This window comes from Eretmochelys imbricata, chromosome 7 (assembly GCF_965152235.1).
Source record: "Eretmochelys imbricata isolate rEreImb1 chromosome 7, rEreImb1.hap1, whole genome shotgun sequence".
Lineage (NCBI taxonomy): Eukaryota > Metazoa > Chordata > Testudines > Cheloniidae > Eretmochelys > Eretmochelys imbricata.
In genome coordinates, this window is record NC_135578.1 from 61,992,302 (window position 1) to 62,014,393 (window position 22,092).

At 43.3% G+C, this 22,092-nt stretch overlaps 1 protein-coding gene across 3 annotated transcripts in view; it reads left to right on the forward strand.

Moving 5' to 3' along the window:
* ADK (adenosine kinase) overlaps positions 1 to 22,092 on the forward strand; it is a 564,182-nt gene that overhangs the window by 414,988 nt on the left and 127,102 nt on the right. For 2 of the 3 annotated variants that reach the window (XM_077821814.1, XM_077821815.1), the window contains exon 7: positions 10,639 to 10,809. The exons of the other annotated variant lie outside the window; for it this stretch is intronic. In XM_077821814.1, coding sequence (XP_077677940.1) covers positions 10,639 to 10,809 — 171 coding nt within the window. The remainder of the gene's footprint in view (positions 1 to 10,638; positions 10,810 to 22,092) is intronic. 3 annotated transcript variants of the gene reach the window in all.

Here is a 22,092-nt window from a genome sequence, read left to right on the forward strand (position 1 = left end):
TCACTGTAATGGACCAGGATTAAAGGGCAAGCGATCTCCATTCTAAGTGGGTTTCGGGGTGCATTACACTCTTATCAGTTATCGGGATTGTCTCCACCACTTGGGGTAAGAGCCCACTTCATAAGAGTGTAAGCATTGACTACAGCAGCACCTCACAACGTACCACTTGCAGGCAATAGGTTGGCCACATGGAGTTCAGTACATACCTTCTTTTCCCATTATGCCTTGGTGCAAGATTCTGCAATGTATGCCTCGTTCAGTGTGGATGTTCTCTGTTCCATGATTCCATCATCTTCCTTTCACCCTCAGTGGAATACAATAGGGACCATCACTCAAAGAGAAGAGGTTACTTACCTGTAACTGGAGGTTCTTTGAGATGTGAGGTCCCTATCTGTATTCCAATCCTGCGCTCCTTCCCCTCTGCTGCGGATTTCTTAGTTTGTGGTGGAGAAGGAACTGAAGGCACACTTGGTCCGCCCTACCCATCAGCACCTCGGATGAAATGGCTGTTATGTTGGATCATATTAAAGAAGTTCTGTATTAAAATCACAAATGAGTTTGATTTCCCATAGTTTAAATTCCAGGGTATTACTAATTAAGAGGTCTCTTGGTTTTTTGGTCTTTTATTTTTACTGTTTCTCTCCCTCTCTTTGTGAAACTTGCAAGCTGCTAATTATGTTAGTACATCCTAAAACAGAGTCTGTTCTCAAAGCAATACTTTGTAACAACAACTACTCACACAGAGAGAGACCAAAGTGATACTTTGTAACAACAGAAACAGCACACAGAGACTCCCCGCCCTTTTGTTGTATTCGTCTCGCTTTGTTAACAATTGTGATTAAAATAGAGATAGAGGATGTATGTGGATGAATGCTTGGTGTGGATAATAAATGAATGATCAGGGAGGTGCCAGCCTAAGAATCCAGTGTCAATTGGCTGAAGATAGAGTCAAGTGGAAACAACCAGAGGACCCCCGGAGGGCAGACTGGAATCCACCCAACAGCCTCAAGAATGGGAGAATCAAAGAACAAGATAACATCTGGCAGCAGGGAGCCATCAGGAATGTGCCATCTGCTGATTGATTCAGCAACAGCATGATGAAGCAATTCCCATAGACTGGCATAGGAATACAGTCCTATAAAAATGGACTCTAGAAAGTGAGAACTTTGGGGTCTGATTCTGCAAACCAACTTCCAGGAGCATCAGATGAGCATCTGACAAGGCCCAGCTCCCTCCTCGTGTCCAGGCCACCTGGCCATTGGCTTGGCACGAGCAACTCTAAGGCTAGTAATTATGATGATAACCTTGCAGAACCTGTGTATGTGTGTGTGTGTGTATGAATGAATGTATGAATAAATATGAAATTGAATGGAATGTTATAGCTATAACTAACTGCTTACTATGATTCTTTCTGGATTCACAATAAATGTAGCATTTTGCCTTATTCCCTGCTGGTTTTTATTTTATTGGTATAACACAGTGAAGCAAGGGTGCATGCATGAACTAACAGGCACTACTACTTACAAAATATCCAGCTCCGGATGTATGGCACATGCGTATAACAAGTGAGCTGTAGCTCACGAAAGCTTATGCTTAAATAAATTTGTTAGTCTCTAAGGTGCCCCCAAGTACTCCTTTTCTTTTTGTGGATACAGACTAACACAGCTGCTACTCTGAAAGATAGGGACCACACATTTTGAAGAACCTCAGTTACAGGTAACTAACTTTCTCTTTTTTTCTTGAGTTGTATTTTTTGTTCTCATACAAACATTGTCTGTGTGGTATTCAAGAATCATAAATCCAACAATACATAGTTGCTTGTTGTCTTCTGAGTCTGGGTTTGTCTAAATGAATACTAAGTCACAGATTTCAGCTTTGGGTTTAAAGAAATACTTGTTGGCTTTAGAAAATCTTGGCCCTGATCATGCAAACACTCATGCATGTGAGTAATTTCACTCTTGTGTTATCTTACTGAGTTCAGTGGAACTATGCATGTGAATAAAGTGTCTCATATGCACATGTGATTGCAGGATCAGTGCCTTTGGGTGGAACACCTTATAGAGAAATACCTTCACCACAGGTGGAGTATTCCTGGCTCCAGGAGATGCTTCAACCGTCTCCAGTCCTGTAATGTGGACACTTTTGACACCCTTAATTTGTTTCACTCACATCTGCTATTGCTGGTGCTGCATAGGTTTAGTGTGAGTCAGAAGAAACTCTCTGGGTCTTCATATGATAAAAACAGGAGAGATGACCTCACAAAAGAAATTACTTGTGCAGAAAATTACTAAATGCGTCCAGTCATTCTGATGTCTACGAAAAGGACACCTGAATATGAAAGATGGAAAGGAGCAGGAGGGCCACCTCACACAGCTCTACTGATGGAGGAGGCCTCTCAGGTCCAGTTGACTCAGTCTGGCAATGTGTACCTCCAGCATCAACTTTAGACATCAACTAAGCTAACTGGCTTTGTATCTGGTGGCATCCATGTCTTTGGTCTTATCTGTTGTACCCCAGTGCTAGGGCCCTGTGCTGGCTCTGAGGTTTCTGGATTCCTCCAGGTCAGCCTAATTCAGCACCAAGGTTCTGGTACTGTCAGCTTTGTGCCAAAGTCCTCAGAGCCTTACGGGTCGACTTAATTTGGTGCTGACAGTCAGACACCATAGAAATCCCTTGATCCATACAGATCAACAGAGTGCAGTGTCTAGTATCCAGCACCATGGACCTGGTGAACCACTTGATGCCCATAATTTATAGCATTGAACGTCCAATAACCATCTGAATTTGCTGCCAAGGTTTTGACACTGTTTCCAAATGCACCACTTGCTTGAAGCAGTCCACTGCCAGTATAAGTAAAAAAAAAATCACCCCCCTAAGTAACATAGTTACCTTGGTACCAAAACTGTGTAAACCAAGCCTTAGTGAAATACAGGCCAAATGGCTATTCCTCTATAAACTGAAGTAGGATTTCATTGGTATCCTCTTCTCCATTTCCAGTCTCAAGTCATCTCTGTTTCTGTCTCTTACAGGCCACTAAACTTGTCTGTATTCTCCAAGTCTCTTGTACACCCTTGGTATGATTCACCAGGTTTTCATTCACCTGGATATATATTAAAAGATATTGAGTTAATCTGAAGGCAGCATCCTTTGGGGGCTTAATCTTTTCATGGAATTTGTCAAGTTGTTACTTGAAGCAAAAATGTGTCCCTTACTTAGGTGTGATCAGGGAGAGCAAAATTGTGGCCACCCTCTAATCCTCTCTTGACCTGCCATTCAGAGCTGATGCTCATTTTGGCAGTTCTGCAGTTCTTGTTCATCTAGAACTCCTCAGCCCACCTTCCTATGGAGATGTGCTGCTTGTTAATCTCCCACAAGAGGGAATGTGTAGAGGCCACTGGAAGAAAAAAGAGTTATTTGCCAGTAATAATTGTTCTTTGAGAGTGTTGCCTCTGTGTGTTCGCAGCCCCTGCCCACTTTCCCCACTTCTCTGATGTCTCAGGTAAAGAATTCCAAAATTAGAGAAGACACTGAACAGTGGCTGGGGCCACTGCCCGCTTCATATTCTGGGAATCATCCACAAGTGGAATGGAAGGGAGGGGCAAATGGCCTCAACAGACACTGCTCTCTAGAAGATTCCACTGCTCAATACCAGGAGGTGCCAATCCTGCAAGTTGGAATATGCATAGATAATGCACTCAAATAATAGCTGCTAGTAGGTGACCTCTCGTTATAACTCCCATTAATACTAAATGGCAGTTTCATCCATAAACATCAAGATGAGAGTGTTCTGCTAAGAGAGTTCTCCTGATTAGCTGTTTTATATTCTTCCTCCACTCAAAACATTTCTGTTGCGAGTTCAAAATGTGTTCGTTTGCAGCTTGAGAATAGAGCTGAAGTGGTTTCCATGTGTCCTATACAATAACGAGAGGTTTAAGGCAATAATCAAGTTTTTTAACACTGGTTAATGTGTAACTAGGAAATATAACTTCCAGCCACTTAGGAAGTTGGCAGTGATCGAGGGTATGAGAATCAGAAGGATAATTTGATGTTACTTTGTCCTGTTATGTGTCCGCTTTCCAAAAAACTAATCTTATATTTTTATTACTAAATGTTCACTCCTTGGACCGACAAATATACTTTTGTTGACCTTACGTTATGACTAGATGTTGGTTGTAGCCTACCAATTTGAAAATGCTGCAAGACGCTTGTTTTAAGCATAAGAGAGAAATTTGCATATGGAATTTCAAAGGTTTTGTCTACAGTGGTGATTTGTCCTGATTACAGCTATTGTGGCCAGGCATTCTTGTAGCAACACTGGTGCAAACATCTAGCATAGACAAGGAAAACTGTTATTTGAACTGGTGGAGCTTACTCCTATTTAAAACTATAGTAAGCTACAGTGGTGCAAATCAAAACTTACAATTTTTTTAGTGTGTCCACTAGTTGCATTGGTGCAACTGCGCTGATAGCTGGACAATGATGGCTGAAATGGGAGCCTCAGTAAAAACATGGCCAAAGTCCATTTCAGTTCTTGGAATGCAAACTGGTTGGCTTACTTAAACCCAGCTCTCTGGTTAAAGACCAGTCAAATTTCCCCCTACATTCTTTTTCGGCACTATTGCCTGGAACAAACAGCCGAAAATTACTTCTACAAAGAAAAATTATGGTTGGCAGAGTATTAAAAAAAAAAGCTCTCTCATCTATAATACAGCTGTAATCCCTAAATGTTTTAAGACCAAATTTTCATTTTAAGAAAAATATGAGGGAAAGAAACCTTTTGAAGAGTGGAGTGAAATTAAATTGAGGAGTTTATTTTAAAGAAACCCAAAAGTCAATCTTTCAACTTTGGTGAGTTCATGGCCTTTACTGTGCAAGGTCTGAAATGCAAATTATACTTTGTACATCTCAAATACCCTTATGTTGCATTTCAAAAGAAGAGGGGAAAAAGTTGGACTTAGGCATGACTTAGATCCCAAGGGGATACTATTCTGTACCTTAATTACAATCAGATGGATTTTAGTTCAGATCAAGTTTTCAATCTGAAATTGGTAAGAAGCCTAATTATTTGACCAGGATAATAATTCTAACTGCTCATTAAATGAAACACTAAAAGATGGAAGAGATTGCTATGGAGACAAGATGTTATATCATGTTTGTTTTAATTCTTTGGGATACAAAAATAGAAAGGAGGCAGGTTTGTTGCTTATATGGTTCAATACTGAAAGGTGCTGAGCACCTCAAGGAGATTTAAAGGGTCCTCAACTCCTGTTGCCTTTAATGGGGCGCTCATCTCTTGGCAGGATCCAGTCCAGATTTTGGCAGTGATCGTATATTTGCTAAACTGGAAAGTGTGGAGCAATGGGAAATATTTAGACAATGTTTTCGAAATGATCTTTAATCTGTAAACTCCTTGTTAGACTAAAATTTGTCAATGAGTAGAACTTCCAAGATGATCTTTAGCTGAATTACTTTGAATAAAAATACAGATGTATTCTAATGTGAAGACAGAATAATATGGTGATGAGAACTGGAAAATAGAACCCTTTCATCATTGTTTTTAGAGTGTTGCAGTAGTGTTGCTATAGATAAGACTGAAATGGCGCTTTACTTACAAAACCCTACTTGCAAGTTGCTTGTTATTTTGCAGCACATGTGATTGCTGCCTTTAATTCAGTATGTTTAATCAAATTTGAGAATATTTAGTGAACTCTTTAAGGTTATGGAAATGCAAAACTACTATAATTAAGCAATTATAAAGGTATTATTTTTAATAAGTGAAGCATCTTAGAGTATGTTTAACTTGGTATCCTACTGTGATATTAAACTTTATGGAACTGAAGAATGTTACAGTTTACCATGGTAAAGTCAGTGTGTCACCAGTTTAAAAAAAAAAAAAGTTCCCTTTTTTGGTTGAAACAATGTATAAAAGATGGACTACTATCAATCATCACAACACATTGGGTGTACAAACTGAGATCAGTAATGTTGAGCAGGGACAAAGTCTGCCATTTCACATGGGTGAATTTGAGGTCTTGGATTTTTTCACTTGTAGGAATAAAACCAATTTTATTTATTTGCATAACCAGACTTGGTAAGTGATTGCTCCTTAATGAAGACTCAATCATTTTGCCTGCTTTTAATTATTGATTCTACTAAGTTGCAATTGGTTTTGAAATGATGATTGGTATATGCGCAGTGCAACATTGCATGTTAGATTTTAGTCACAAAGATTCAGAATGTTGAGCTCAAAATGGCAGCCATCACATCTTTTCAATCATGATTCCCATTTTGACGTCAACCTACTAGAAGAAGTAAGTCATTTTACCTATCTATGGAATCAGAAATACAATGATAGTGACACCATGCTAGATGTCAAGCAATGAATATCAAAAGCAGCAAACAACTTTCATAAGCTTGAGAAGATTTGGAAAAGTAGCATGATTGGCCCTGACACGCAACTATGAATTTTGAATACTGGTGTCATGTCTGGAGCGGAGTCATAGAAATCTACAACAGAAATTGATGAGAAGATTAACTCATTCCAAAGCAAATGCCTGTGAAAGATCTTCTGAGTGCATTGAAGACAGTTTCTTGCAACATCAGAAATTCAAAGGAGAGCAAACCATACTGAAGCATCAAATATGCAAGAAGAAAATGATGGACATATTTAGGACACACTTCAAATATGCCAATAACATAACTTCCACAGCAAGTGATAACGTGGGCACCACCTGGAAAGAATAGAAAGAGGACAACCTAGAGAAATATTACTTAGAACAATAGAGAGAGCTAAATTCATCAACATGACATTCAGAAGCCTGAACAGACTAGCCCAAGACCAAAATAAATGGTGGAAAACTGGTGAACGCCATATGCACTTAAGGATGTGAGAGGATAAAATAAAGAGGGGGAAAGAAAGTAAACTGAAATTTAATTAAATGAGATACTGGATTGTTTCTAGTTCAACTCTGTTTATTCAGTATTTCATTTTTGACACTTATTTTATATTTGTCATGTTTTCATCATTTGAGTTCGGAGAGGGAGAAGCTCTTGAAAAAATTATTACTATTATAAAGTATGTACAATCTACAGAGCTTGCAGTAGTTACATTAACTAATATTCCCCACCAATGTGTAGCATCTGCATCAGGGATCGGCAGCCTTTGGCATGCAGTCCGTCAGGGAAATCCGCTGGCGGGCCGGGACAGTTTGTTTACCTGCAGCATCTGCAGGTTTGGCCGATCGCAGCTCCCACTGGCCACTGTTCGCTGTTCCAGGCCAATGGGGGGCTTCAGGAAGCAGCATGAGCTGAGGGATGTGCTGGCTGCTGCTTCCCGCAGCCCCTGTTGGCCTGGGACGGCGAACCACGGGCAGTGGGAGCTGCGATAGGCCAAACCTGTGGATGCTGCTGGTAAAGGCCCGCCATCAGCTTTCCCTGATGGGCCACATGCCAAAGGATGCCGATCCTTGATCTATATAAATATAAAATACCAAAACAGGGATACTGAATAGTAACTAGAAAAGGAGTACTTGTGGCACCTTAGAGACTAACAAATTTATTTGAGCATAAGCTTTCGTGAGCTACAGCTCACTTCATCAGATGCGTTCAGTGGAAAATACAGTGGGGAGATTTATATACACAGAGAATATGAAACAATGGGTGTTACCATACACACTGTAACGAGAGTGATCACTTAAGGTGAGCTATTACCAGCAGGAGGGTGGGGGGGCGGAACCTTTTGTAGGTGGGCCATTTCCAGCAGTTGACAAGAATGTCTGAGGAACAGTGGGGGGTGGGAAAATAAACATGGGGAAATAGTTTTACGTTGTGTAATGACCCATCCACTCCCAGTCTTTATTCAAGCTTAAGTTAATTGTATCCAGTTTGCAAATTAATTCCAATTCAGCAGTCTCTCGTTGGAGTCTGTTTTCGAAGTTTTTTTGTTGAAGAATTGCCACTTTTAGGTCTGTAATCGAGTGACTAAAGAGATTGAAGTGTTCTCCGACTGGTTTTTGAATGTTATAATTCTTGACATCTGATTTGTGTCCATTTATTCTTTTACGTAGAGACTGTCCAGTTTGACCAATGTACATGGCAGAGGGGCATTGCTGGCACATGATGGCATATATCACATTGGTAGATGTGCAGGTGAACGAGCCTCTGATAGTGTGGCTGATGTGATTAGGCCCTATGATGGTGTCCCCTGAATAGATATGTGGACACAGTTGGCAGCGGACTTTGTTGCAAGGATAGGTTCCTGGGTTAGTGGTTCTGTTGTGTGATGTGTGGTTGCTGGTAAGTATTTGCTTCAGGTTGGGGGGCTGTCTGTAAGCAAGGACTGGCCTGTCTCCCAAGATCTGTGAGAGTGATGGGTCGTCCTTCAAGATAGGTTGTAGATCCTTGATGACGCGTTGGAGAGGTTTTAGTTGGGGGCTGAAGGTGATGGCTAGTGGTGTTCTGTTGTTTTCTTTGTTGGGCCTATCCTGTAGTAAGTGACTTCTGGGTACTCTTCTGGCTCTGTCAATCTGTTTCTTCACTCCAGCAGGTGGGTATTGTAGTTGTAAGAATGCTTGATAGAGATCTTGTAGGTGTTTGTCTCTGTCTGAGGGGTTGGAGCAAATGCAGTTATATCGTAGAGCTTGGCTGTAGACAATGGATTGTGTGGTGTGGTCTGGATGAAAGCTGGAGGCATGTAGGTAGGAATAGCGGTCAGTAGGTTTCCGGTTGAGGATGCTGGTTATGTGACCATCGCTTATTAGCACCATAGTGTCCAGGAAGTGGATCTCTTGTGTGGACTGGTCCAGGCTGAGGTTGATGATGGGATGGAAATTGTTGAAATCATGGTGGAATTCCTCAAGGGCTTCTTTTCCATGGGTCCAGATGATGAAGATGTCATCAATGTAGCGCAAGTAGAGTAGGGGCGTTAGGGGACGAGAGCTGAGGAAGCGTTGTTCTAAGTCAGCTGTAAAAATGTTGGCATACTGTGGGGCCATGCGGGTACCCATAGCTATGCCACTGATTTGAAGGTAGACATTGTCCCCAAATGTGAAATAGTTATGCGTGAGGACAAAGTCACAAAGTTCAGCCACCAGGTTTGGCGTGACATTATCGGGGATACTGTTCCTGACAGCTTGTAGTCCATCTTTGTACAGAATTTTGGTGTAGAGGGCTTCTACATCCATAGTGGCCAGAATGGTGTTTTCAGGAAGATCACCGATGGATTGTAGTTTCCTCAGAAAGTCAGTGGTGTCTCGAAGATAGCTGGGAGTGCTGGTAGCGTAGGGCCTGAGGAGGGAGTCTACATAGCCAGACAATCCTGCTGTCAGGGTGCCAATGCCTGAGATGATGGGGCATCCAGGATTTCCAGGTTTATGGATCTTGGGTAGCAGATAGAATACCCCAGGTCGGGATTCCAGGGGTGTGTCTGTGCGGGATTTGTTCTTGTGCTTTTTTAGGGAGTTTCTTGAGCAAATGCTGTAGTTTCTTTTGGTAACCCTCAGTGGGATCAGAGGGTAATGGCTTGTAGAAAGTGGTGTTGGAGAGCTGCCTAGCAGCCTCTTGTTCATATTCCAACCTATTCATGATGACGACAGCACCTCCTTTGTCAGCCTTTTTGATTACGATGTCATAGTTATTTCCCAAAAAGAAAAGGAGTACTTGTGGCACCTTAGAGACTAACCAATTTATTTTAGCATGAGGCTGTGGATCACATTGTGTTCTGCACGGCTGAGGTTATGGGACAAGTGATGCTGCTTTTTCCACAATTTCAGCTCGGGCACGTCGGCAGAAGCACTCTATGTAGAAGTCCAGTCTGTTGTTTCGACCTTCAGGAGGAGTCCACCCAGAATCCTTCTCTTTGTAGTTTTGGTAGGAAGGTCTCTGTGAGTTAGTATGTATTGCAAAGTAACAAGGGTGTATTACAGTTCAAGACTAAAAGGTATATGTGGCCTGTTCTTCTGCTGTCTGGAAACCTTAAAGAAAGTGATAGGGACTACTAATGTCAGGTAATGAAGATTTTCTTTTAGCTTCAATGTGTGAATTTGAACGAGCCTCATATACATTCCAGCAGAGTTGGTTTCCTCAGAAGGGAATCAAGTGAAGTAAAGGCCTGGTCTGATCTTCACTCTTATTACTTTCCTAAACCCTGATCTGCACTCCTTATTCTAAATTAGCTTTTTCTTTGGGAGACCGCACTTAGGTTGCCAGTTTTGGTTGGACGTATTCCTGGAGGTTTCATTACATGACATACTCTTTAATTAAAGATTAATCTTTAATTCCTGGAGACTCCAGGGCAATCCTGGAGGGTTGGCAACCCTAATTTATGTAGTTATTTATTTCAGTTTCCTTTTATTGTTATTGGCTTTATTAACATATAAATGGCTTCATATTTTATATTATAAAATATTATCAATTATGTTGGATGACATCTTTTTCATTGTTTAAATATTATACTGCATTATTAAGAGATCAGGCATAATGGATTAATGTAACTAATTAAATTAAATCAAAGGATGCCATTTATACACAGTTTCACATTCAATAAGTGTGCTTTTCATTTTTTGTCCTACCTGCAAACGACTTATTTAATATGATTCCTAATTTGAAATTAGTAATATATATTTGCTTGCTTGCTTGCAGGGATTTTTTCTTACAGTTTCACCAGAAGCAATATTAAAGGTGGCCAGTCATTCTTCTGCAAACAACAAGATCTTCACTTTGAATCTTTCTGCACCATTTATTAGCCAGGTCTATAAAGAGCCGCTGATGAAAGTCATGCCTTATGTTGACATACTTTTCGGAAATGAGATGGTGAGTCCTACTAAAAATATTTGTTTCTGACAGATGTTTATGTTTAAAATAATCTCTGGGGTTTTTTCTCCATTAACATATATTTTAAGGAACTTTGTGTAAAATGACACTGTAAAATCTAATTTACAGTCTAAGTTTAAAAAGAGAGAATTAAACTAGTGCAGTGTTTCAATGGACTGTTAATGTGTTAACCTGTTAAAAGTTTTCATCTTGATAGCTTTAGCCTTGACGGCCCATTCTGCAATAAAGTAGACACTTTCTTTAAGCAGGAGGAGGAGGACATTAGGAAAACGCAGTTTATAAATTTCTCATTGATCTCTATGGAAGATAGAGTGCCAAACCATCTATGGAAATTCAGTTTTGTTATGCTTTTCTGTGCAAGAGTGGGGTAAACAGATGGGGTGAAATTCTGTGCCCACTGAACTCAATGGCAAAATAGCCATTGACCTCAATGAGGCCAACAGTTTACTGCTTGTATTGATATCACTTTGCATTTTCTTAATTCACAGGGTTCTCTTGTAAGCATTTATATGTTTGCTTATCATGAACGCCTGAGAAAGTCACATAAATAAATGAAATGAGTGAGGGCTTGTCTACACTTGAAATTTTTGCACCAGCATAGGTTACATGCATTATTGAAGCTTGTCTAAGTGTCAGATCAGAGTAAACTGTATTGGGAAAGTGACTTTTTACACTGGTGCAGCATGTCCGCTCTCGGGGTGTACATTGGTGCAGGTACACCAATGCAAAAACTAGCATAGACCAGCCCTGAATACTTTTTTAAAGATTAGAAAATAGAATATTTCTTCAGGTGCAGTACGATAGTGAGAGTCTATTAACCACAGGTAGTTGGATGGGAGGAGTAGTTAACATTGACAGTTCTTCTTTGAATGGTTGCAGACATGTATTCCACTCAGGTGTGTGTGCACCCAGCACATTGAACCCGGAGAACTTGGCCTAGCAGTACCCACAGGGGTAATGCCTGTGCCCTTTGGCCCTTAGCCTCTCCCTTGACTGTTTAAGGGCAGCTCTGCTCTGACACCTCTCAGTTCCTTCTCACTGCCTGCGGCTAGAGTCAGAACATTTTGTGTGGTATTTTACCTCATGCTGCTCTACCTCAGTCTGTTTGGGATTTTATTGTGTATAGTTAATAATTAAAATAGTTAGCGGTACTCTCAGGTTAATTTATTGTAGTAGTTTATGTGGATCATCATCTTGGCTGATGCCATCACCAGAGTTTAAACATTATGCTTTGTGTGAGATGACTGTCCTCAATAGTGACCCCACACATGCTGTTTATTATGCCTGTGTTAGGGACACCTTAAGTAAAGGTGCTGCATCTGTAAGTGAATGCAGAACCTGCATTTGAAACAGCACCTTCTGGAGCAAGCCATATGGCCTGCTTTGGCAATGGGGACCTTCACGGATAGGTAGACCTCCCAGAGGGTATTTGAGGCAGCATGGGCTCTCCCCGGAGGAAGAAAGACCGTTCTCCTTCCTCTGGTCCCCCTAGAAAAAAATCTCATAAAAGAGACTGGAGCTGTTCCAGAGCTAGGAGAGATTCCTCTTTCCCTTCTAAGAGGACTGCAGACAGGTACCGTGATTCATCCTGTACGTGAGAGCAGGGTCATCTACCCGCTTTTTGGCACTGAGGCGAGAGCAAGTGGACTCAGTACTGTTGTCTCCAGTATCATCTGTGGGTCCACCATTGAGTCTGGTACTGGTGGTGTCAGTGTTGGCAGCATCAGACTTGCTTTGCTTGACAGCATACCAGTGCAGGCATATCAGGCAGCATCAGACTTGCTTTGCCTGTCAGTTCCTGAGTCTCCTCAGATTTAAGGGTGCTGAGGTGTGATGGCTTCTTCGTCAGTGCCCTTGGCGCCATCTGTATGGGTTGTTGACTTGTCATTAGTGTAGGCACCAACTTTGGCACCTCTTCTAACTGAGGGTACAGAACTAAAGTTGTCCGCCTTTTGGGCACTGAAAATCAGCACAGGTATTCTCTTTGCTGCTGTTGATGACTCTGGTGCTCACTGCCATGATGGGAATAGTGCTGGCTTCAGCTTCAGTGTTGACATCTGCTCTGGTATAGAATGTAAGTGTGAGGCCCTAGCAGTGCTTGAAGTGTCTAGGGTTTTAACTTTATCATTACCAATGCATCTGATGTGCTGGACTTTGGATGAGGCTGGACATTTGTTGAGTCTGCTGGGGATCGCTCTTTCATTGCATGTGGACTACGTGGAAAGTTTCTCAGTATCGGGCTCAGAGATGTCTTTATCTTCTCCCTCACCTTCTTGTTATCACTCGCAGAAGTCATCAAGACCTCCCGGGGATCACCCATCAGTACCCGGATTGGCACCAATCCTGTAGTAAAGTGAGGCATCCTTGGCCTAGTGCCTACTGGCCACCAATGCAGTACCCTTACCCAGAGTGGCCTCCTTGGAATCTCAGGGATGTTCCAAAGTCAGCATGGTCTCAATCCTTGGTGCAGTCCAGAATGATATTACCGATTCTGCCGGTCGCCTCTCCTCCTGCACATCTGTTGCTGCAGCCACAAATCTTGTTTTCTGACAAAACTAAGGAGATGTTACATTCATGTAAAAACTTGTGAGCTAAATTGCATTCATTTGGGGATTTTTACCCCAGCAGTAAACAGATGTCAGCAGCAGCAATATCGCCCTCAGTGGTTTTTCAGGTCGAATTGTCTCCAAAAAGAGGCACGAGTCTCATAGGATAAGGTCTTCTGGTCCCAATGCCAATCAGTCAGCCCGTCCTCCATCAGCTTCTGCCAAGCAGCCAATTTGACTCTGTCTCTGGGGTCGGCATTCCAGTCATTATGCTTCAAGCCGCCATTTGAGGACAGGCTTTGCAACTTCTACAGGGCTTGAGAGTCAATAATTACAGACAACTGGGTCCGAAGCACTGGGACTGGGTTATGCCATTCAGTTCCTATTTATGCACACTTCTACCCCATCCCATTTCAGGGAACCCTCTTAAGAGTCTGCTTCTTCAGTAGGTGCACACTTTTTGAGCTTTGGGGGTCACAGAGGAGGTTTCCTTTCAGAATCAGGGAAAATAATTCTACTTATGGTACTTCCTGGTCTCCAAGTCCGAGGGAAGATACAAGATTCCTCATGGTTACCTTAATGACTGTTCTCCCTGCTTTGAATCAAAACTGGTTTGCTACCCTTGATTTTCAGGATGCTTACTTTCATGTGGCGATTTTTCCAGGTCACAGGAGGTTTCTGTGATTTGTAATGGCAGGTCAGCATTATCAGTACACCATGTTTCTGTTTAGCCTGTCCTTCATTCCATTGGTATTTACCAACTGCATGACTATGGTAGCAGCATAGCTCAGGAAAAAAGGAGTTAATATCTTCCCATATCTGGATGATTGGTTACTGAGGGGCAAGTTCTCTCACATGTCCAATTCTTTATGTCTCTATAATCGTCTGGGTCTGATTTTGAACAAAGGGAAGTTGTTTAACACTGACTCAAAAAAATGAGTTATTTGGGGGCCCTACTAGACTCTTGAGTTCGAGAGCACTTCTTCCAAATGAACGATTTTAGGCATTTCATCATCTGTGTTTGGCACTTCAGTCTCAACCTTGGACTACAGTCCGTGTATGCGTGAAGTTATTAGGCCATGTGGCTGCGTGCATGTACATAGTCCAGTATGTGAGATTGCCCCTTCGTCTGTAAGTGTGATTGAAGTTGGTCTATTGCCTGAGTTGTCAATTGCCCAAATTCTGTGGGTGTCCCCGGCAATCCTGGTCTCCCTACAGTGGTGGGTAGTTCAGAGCAATGTTTGCCAGGTTGTTCCCTTTGCTCCACCAACCAGAGCTTCTGCAGAAGAGAAGAGTAAGGGGGGGATTTGATAGCAGCCTTCAACTGCCTGAAAGGGGGTTCCAAAGAGGATGGAGCTTGGCTGTTCTCAATGGTGGCAGATGACAGAACAAGGAGCAGTGGTTTCAAGCTGCAGTGGGGGAAGTCTAGGTTGGATATTAGGAAACACTATTTCGCTAGGAGGGTGGTGAAGCACTGGAATGGGTTACCTAGGGATGTAGTGGAATCTCCATCCTTAGAGGTTTTCAAGGCCTGGCTTGACAAAGCTCTGTCGGGGATGTTTTAGTTGGTGTTGGTCCTGCTTTGAGCAGGGGATTGGACTAGATGATCTCCTAAGGTCTCTTCCAACCCAAATCTTCTATGATTCTATGAACTGTAATCACCAATGCCTCTCCAATAGTTTGGGGACCACATCTAGGGGCACTGAAAATTCAGGGCTTGTGATCAGAAGAAGAGTGTCTGTCCATTTCAATGTCCTGGAGCTTCAAGCCATTTACAATGCATACCAAGTCTTTTGAGATCATATCAGGGACACAGCGGTTCACATACTCACAGACAACAACACCGCAATGTATTGCATGAATAAGCAAGGAAGAGCCTGCTCCAACCAGCTTGTCAAGAAGCAGTAAGTTTTGGCAGTTCTTCATTGAGGAAAACATAATTTGCATAGCTTCTCATTTACCCAGGGGTACACAGTCACTTGGTAGATCACTTCAGCCGGATTTTCTCCCAGAATCACGAGTGGTCTCTGAAGTTACAATGTGCTGAGGTCCATCTTCGCAAAATGGAGCATCCCAGCTATTGATCTGTTTGCAACAAAAGACAACAAGTGCGATCAATTTTGCTCTCAGCTTGGTCTTAGTCCAGGAACCTTAACCAATGCCTTCCACCTGAACTGGGAATCAGTGCTAATGTATGCCTTTCCCATGATCCCACTGATTCCTCAACTTATTTTCAAACTAAAACTGAATCATACCAAGCTAATTCTCATTGCAACAATTCGGCTGAGACAGTGTTGGTTCTCTGACCTACTAAGTCTATCTATTCAACCTCCCATCTCTCTTCCTCATTGTCCTGATCTACTGCCTACTGACTCAGCACTATGGTTGAGTTTTGCATCCAACACTGAGCAGTCTGTATCTCGTTGCGTGGATGCTGCATGGCTAGATGAGGAAGAGGAATGCATGATGTTTGAGAAATACCTCTCAATAGCAGAAAACCATCCTCTAGAGCTACGCATTTGGTGAAATGGAAGTGGTTTTCAAATTGATCACTGGCCCTGGGCATTCAACGAGGGCTAGCTTGTATTCAGGAAATTTTGGAGTATCTGCTACATCTCAGTGCTTAGGTCTGTCTCTCTTAGGCCATGTCTACATTACGAAAGTACTCAGATTTTACAGAAGTCGATTTTTGGGAACAGATTGTATAAAGTCGAGTGCATGCGTCCACACTAAGCACATTAATTCGGCGGTGTGTGTCCAAAGTACCGTGGCAAGCGTCAACATTCCGAGCGATGCACTGTGGGTAGCTATCACACAGTTCCCGCAGTCCCCACTGCCCACTGGAATTCTGGGCTGAGCTCCCAATGCCTGATGGGGCCAAAAATTTGTCGTGGGTGGTTATGGGTAAATGTTGTCAGTCAACCCTCCCTCCCTCCGTGAAAACAACAGCAGAAAATCATTTCACACCCTTTTCCCTGGATTGCCTGAGCAGACACCATAGCATGGCAAGCATGGAGACCGTTCAGCTCACCGCAGCAGTTATGGCCATTGTAAACACCTCACGCATTATTGTGCAGTTTACGCAAAACCAGCACCTGAAAAACCAGGCGAGGAGGCGACGGCAGCGCGGTAATGAGGACATGAACACAGATTTCTCTAAAACCGCAGTCCCCGACATTTTGGAGATCATGGTGTTACTGGGGCAGGCTCATGCCATGGAACGCCGATTCGGGACCTGGGAAACCAGCACAGAGTGGTGGGACCGCATAGTGTTACAGGTTTAGGATGATTCCCAGTGGCTCCGAAACTTTCGCATGCCTAAGGCACTTTCATGGAACTTTGTGACTTGCTTTCCCCTGCCCTGAAGCTCAAGAATACCAAGATGAGAGCAGCCCTCACAGTTCACAAGCAAGTGGCAATAGCCCTGTAGAAGCTTGCAATGCCAGACAGCAACTGGTCAGTCGGTAATCAATTTGGAGTGGACAGATCTACTGTGGGGGTTGCTGCGATGCAAGTAGCCAACGCAATCATTGAATTACTGCTATCAAAGGTAGTGATTCTGGGAAATGTGCAGGTCATACTAGATGGCTTTGCTGCAATGGGATTCCCTAACTGTGGTGGGGCTATAGACGGAACGCATTTTCCTATCTTGGGACAGGACCACCAGGACAGCCAGTACATAAACCGCAAGGGGTACTTTTCAATGGTGCTGCAAGCACTGGTAGATCACAAGGGACATTTCACCAACATCAACGTGGGATGGCCGGGAAAGGTTCGTGACGCTCACGTCTTCAGGAACTCTGGTCTGTTTAAATGGCTGCAGGAAGGGATTTACTTCCCAGACCAGAAAATAACTGTTGGGGATGTTGAAATGCCTATAGTTATCCTTGGGGACCTAGCCTACCCCTTAATGCCCTGGCTGATGAAGCCCTGGACAGTAGTAAGGAGCTGTTCAACTATAGGCTGAGCAAGGGCAGAATGGTGGTAGAGTGTGCATTTGGACGTTTAAAGGGTCGCTGGCACAGTTTACTGTCTCGCTCAGACCTCAGCGAAACCAATATTCCCATTGTTATTGCTGCTTGCTGTGTTCTCCACAATCTCTGTGAGAGTAAGGGGGAGACGTTTATGGTGGGGTGGTAGGTTGAGGCAAATCGCCTGGCCGCTGAATACGCACATCCAGACACCAGGGCAGTTAGAAGAGCATAGCAGGAAGTGCTGTGCATCAGAGAAGCTTTGAAAACCAGTTTCATGACTGGCCAGGGTACTGTGTGACACTTCTGTTTGTTTCTCCTTGATGAAAATCCACCCCCTTGGTTGCCTCTAAATTCCCTGCCACCCGCCCTCCCACCTTCGATCACAGCTTGCTTGCAAAGGAAATAAAGTCACTATTGTTTAAAAAGCATGTATTCTTTATTAATTTATTACAAAAATAGGGAGATAACTCACAAAGTTGCCCAGGTGGGATGTGGGAGGGGGGTAGGAGGGAAAGAAAAGGCCACTTCAAAACTTGTTGAATGACAGCCTTCTGTTGCTTGGGCTCTCCACTGGGGTGGAGTGCGAGGGTGCCCAGAGCCTCCCCCGCCAACGTTCTTGGGCGACTGGGTGAGGAGGCTATGGAACTTGGGGAGGAGGGAGGGCGGTTAAACAGGGGCCGCAGCAGCAGTCTGTGATCCTGCTGCCATTCATGAACCTCCACCAGACGCTGGAGGATGTTTGTTTGATACCGCAGTAGCCCCAGTGTTGCATCATGCCTCCTCTGATCTTCCTGCCGCCACCTCTCCTCACGTTCATCGGCCACTTTCCTGTACTCTGATATTGTGCCCCTCCACATATTCTGCTGTGCTCTGTCAGTGCTGGACGACTGCATGAACTCAGAGAACATTTCATCGCGCGTGCGTTTTTTTCGCCTCCTTATCTGAGATAGCCAAATGTGAACAGCTCAGCACCAATGCCCACCCCCACCACCACGTGGCTAACTGTGGGGAGGATTTCTTTTCAGCCACAGGCAAACAGCCCAGTAGGAACGGCCACCTCTGAATGTCCCCTTAATTAAATTCCCCTATTTCAACCAGGTTACCATGAACGATATCACTCTCCTGAGGATAACACAGAGAGATAAAGAATGGATGTTGCTTGAATGCCAGCAAACACCGGGACCATATGCTGCCAGGCTTTGTTATGCAGTGATACCAGATTACTTGCTGCTAGCATGGCGTGGTAAAGTGTCCTACCATGGAGCATGGAATAAGGCTGCTCTCCCCAGAAACCTTCTGCAAAGGCTTTTAGAGTACCTCCAGGACAGCTTCCTGGAGATGTCCCTGGAGGATTTCCGCTACATCCCCAGACACGTTAACAGACTTTTCCAGTGGCTGTACTGGCCATGAATGCATTCCAAGTCCTCAGGGCTACTTAATCATTAAAAACTGCTTGCTTTTATAGTATGTATTATATTTTAAAAGGTACACTCACCAGAGGTCCCTTCTCCAGCTTGGTTGAGTTGGGAGGGTATTTCAGTCAGGGTGATAAAAAGATCATGGCTGTCAGGGAGAACGGTGTGCTGTGTGCTCTCCTCAAGCTCGTCGTCCTCATATTCCCTGTCCGCAAAATCCTCAGGCATGGCGGAGAGTACCCCATCATCGGAGTCCACGGACAGGGGTGGGGTAGTGGTGGTGGCCCCCCCTAGAATTGCATGCAGCTCAGCGTAGAAGCAGCATGTCTGGGGCTCTGTCCCGGAGCATCCGTTTTATTCTTTGGTTTTCTGGTACGCTTGTCTGAGCTCCTTAAATTTCACGCAGCACTGTGTTGCGTCCCTGCTGCAGCCTCTGTCCCTCATGGCCTCGTAGATTTTTTGAAATGTTTTGGCATTTCGTCTTTTGGAACTTAGTTCTGATAGCACGGATTCCTCTCCCCATATAGCGATCAGATCCAGTACCTACCGTTTGGTCCATGCTGGAGCTCTTTTTCGATTCTGGGACTGCATTGTCACCTGTGCTGATGAGCTCGCCTGGCCAAACAGGAAATGAGATTCAAAAGTTCCCAGGGCTTTTCCTGTATACCTGGCCAATGCATCCAAGTTCAGAGTGCTGTCCAAAGCGGTCACAATGGTGCACTGTGGGATAGCTCCCGGAGGCCAATACCTTCAAATTGCGTCCACACTAACCCTAATTCGAAACGGCGATGTCGATTTCAGTGCTAATCCCCTCATTGGGGAGGACTACAGAAATCAGTTTTAAGAGCCCTTTATGTCAAAAAAAATGGCTTTGTTGTGTGGACGGGTGCAGGGTTAATTCGATTTAACGCTGCTAAATCCGACATAAACTCATAGTGTAGACCAGGCCTTAGCGGCAATCTCAGCATTCCATCCGTCCATCCAAGGGAAGCCATTTTCTCAAACTTCGTGATAGTGAGATTTCTGAGATGAGTCATTCATTACCTCCCACCAGTGAAAGAGCCGGTTCCCTTGAAGGACCTTAGTATTGTGTTAACTGCTGTTATGGGGCTTCCATTTGAGCCCCTGGCAACCTGCTCTTTGTCCCTCCTGTGCCAGAAGACAGCCTTGTTGCTATAACATCTGCAAGGAGAGTAACTGAGCTACGGGGCTTAATGGCAGAGCCCCCATATGCGGTTTTTCAAAGACAAAGTAGCCCTACAACCATATCCTAAATTCTTGTTGAAAGTGTTTCCCCATTTCTACCTTAACAAAGTAATATACCTACTGGTGTTCTTTCCTAAACCACACTCAAGTGCAGATGAACAGAGACTTCATACATTGGATGTGAAACGATGCTTGGCGTTTTACCTGGAGAAGACAAAGCCTTGATGTTCATCACGTTGTCATTTTGTCTCCTATGTGGATTGAACTAAGGGTCAGGCGGTCTCTATGTACACGATTTCCAGGTGGATAACTTCCTTCATTACAACACCATATGAAGTATCTCAGACCATGCCTCTGCAAAGATTGCAGGCTCAGTTGATGAGAGCTCAAGCAATGTGTAGCATTTCTCAGTGATGTTTTGATATAGCACATTTTCAGGACTGCTACTCATACGTTAACCAAGCACTATGCTGTTACCACTGCATCTAGGTCAGGTGCAATGTTGGGAAGGCCATTCTGCTGTAGTTGTTTAAATAGACTCTGAATCCCACCTCCTACAACTACTGCTTGTGAGTCACCTGTGTGGAATACACATCTGCAACCACTGAAAGAAGAAAAAATGGTTACCTACCTGTTTTGTAACTGTTGCTCTTCAAGATCTAGGCGAAGATGGGTATTCCATGCCTCATCCTCCATCCCCTCTACATCAGAGTCTCTACTCTTGACATTGGGTGCGGAGGAACTGAAAGGCATCAGGGAAGCACTGCCCTTCAATAGCCAGGGGAGGTGCTAAGGGCTAGAGAGCATGGGCTTTGTCCCTACAGGTACTGCTGGGCAACTTTCTCTGGCTTCCGTGCACTGGGCACGAGCACACCTGAGTGGAATACATATCTGTGCCCACATCTCGAAGGACAACAGTTGCACAACAGATAGGTAACAGTTTTTTCCCCTATCGTTGTCACTATGACAGCCTCATTCTGTCATTTGCATTGTGAAGACCCCACCGAGGTGCTATCATGTATTTCTTTTCAGGAACCATGCAATCTCAGGTGTTGATCTTGTCAGATCTCACAAGTTAGCAGAGTCAGGCCTGGTCAATTCTTGAATGGGAAACCTCCCAGGAAAACCCAGTGTTGTGTTCCTCCTCCTTTTGTGTTGGTACTGCTCCCCTAAACTTTCTGATATAATACATCACTGTGGTGTGTAAGGTGCCATTTTTCAGATGAAATATAAAACAGAAGTTGTGATCACTTGTCATTAGATGTACAACAACATTTCACAAAACTAGATGCAACCAGTTCAATGGAAACTGCATTCTGCCTACTTTAATGCCCCCTGCTGTTTCAATAGGATATGGTATTACTTACTTCTTGTCATAACTTTTTGTGTAATACTGTAATGCATAATGCAGTGTAAAATCCTCCCTGCATTTACTGTATATGGTTTTTGAAGCAGTCTGTTATCTGTTAGGGTAAGAGATACTATTCAAATATAAGCTATCATCATTAAATGTTACCATACTGTTTATGCACTTTAAAGAGTACCAGACATCTTGATCTATGTTGCTTGCAGCCTTGCTAGAGTGGGATTTCCCATTCATTGTAAGCAAAGTTCATCTTTGCTTCTTGCTATGTAACCTACTTATTGCCACTTTAGATTGTTCTTTCTTTAGGATACCTTTCACTGCGGTATATTCTCTTGTTACTCTGTGATTTGAAACCCTTTCTCTTTCCATGGTACACTTCCTAATTATTGGCTTGGGCTGTATCTTCTGGCTCCCAGTGTTTTTGTTCCATGTATCTTGGCTTGTGGTTAAGAGCATGCAAAACCCTTTTAACAAGAAAAGTTTCTCTGGCACAATTCAACTTTCTGAATGCTCCTCTTCTCGTTTCTTCTCCTGGATTCATTTCCCTGATTTTGAGTCTTGTATAATAATGTTTAATTGTCTGTCTATTTATGTATGTCTTCATGTGAAGTGAACCACTTGGCTGAGCCAATTTATACCTAAACACCTATTTTTCCCCATCTATTTTGATCATTCCTTCTGTCTTTATATTTTGTTTTCATTGAGTTTTGCTAATTTATCTATCATAAACAGTAAAGGGACATACATAACTTAAG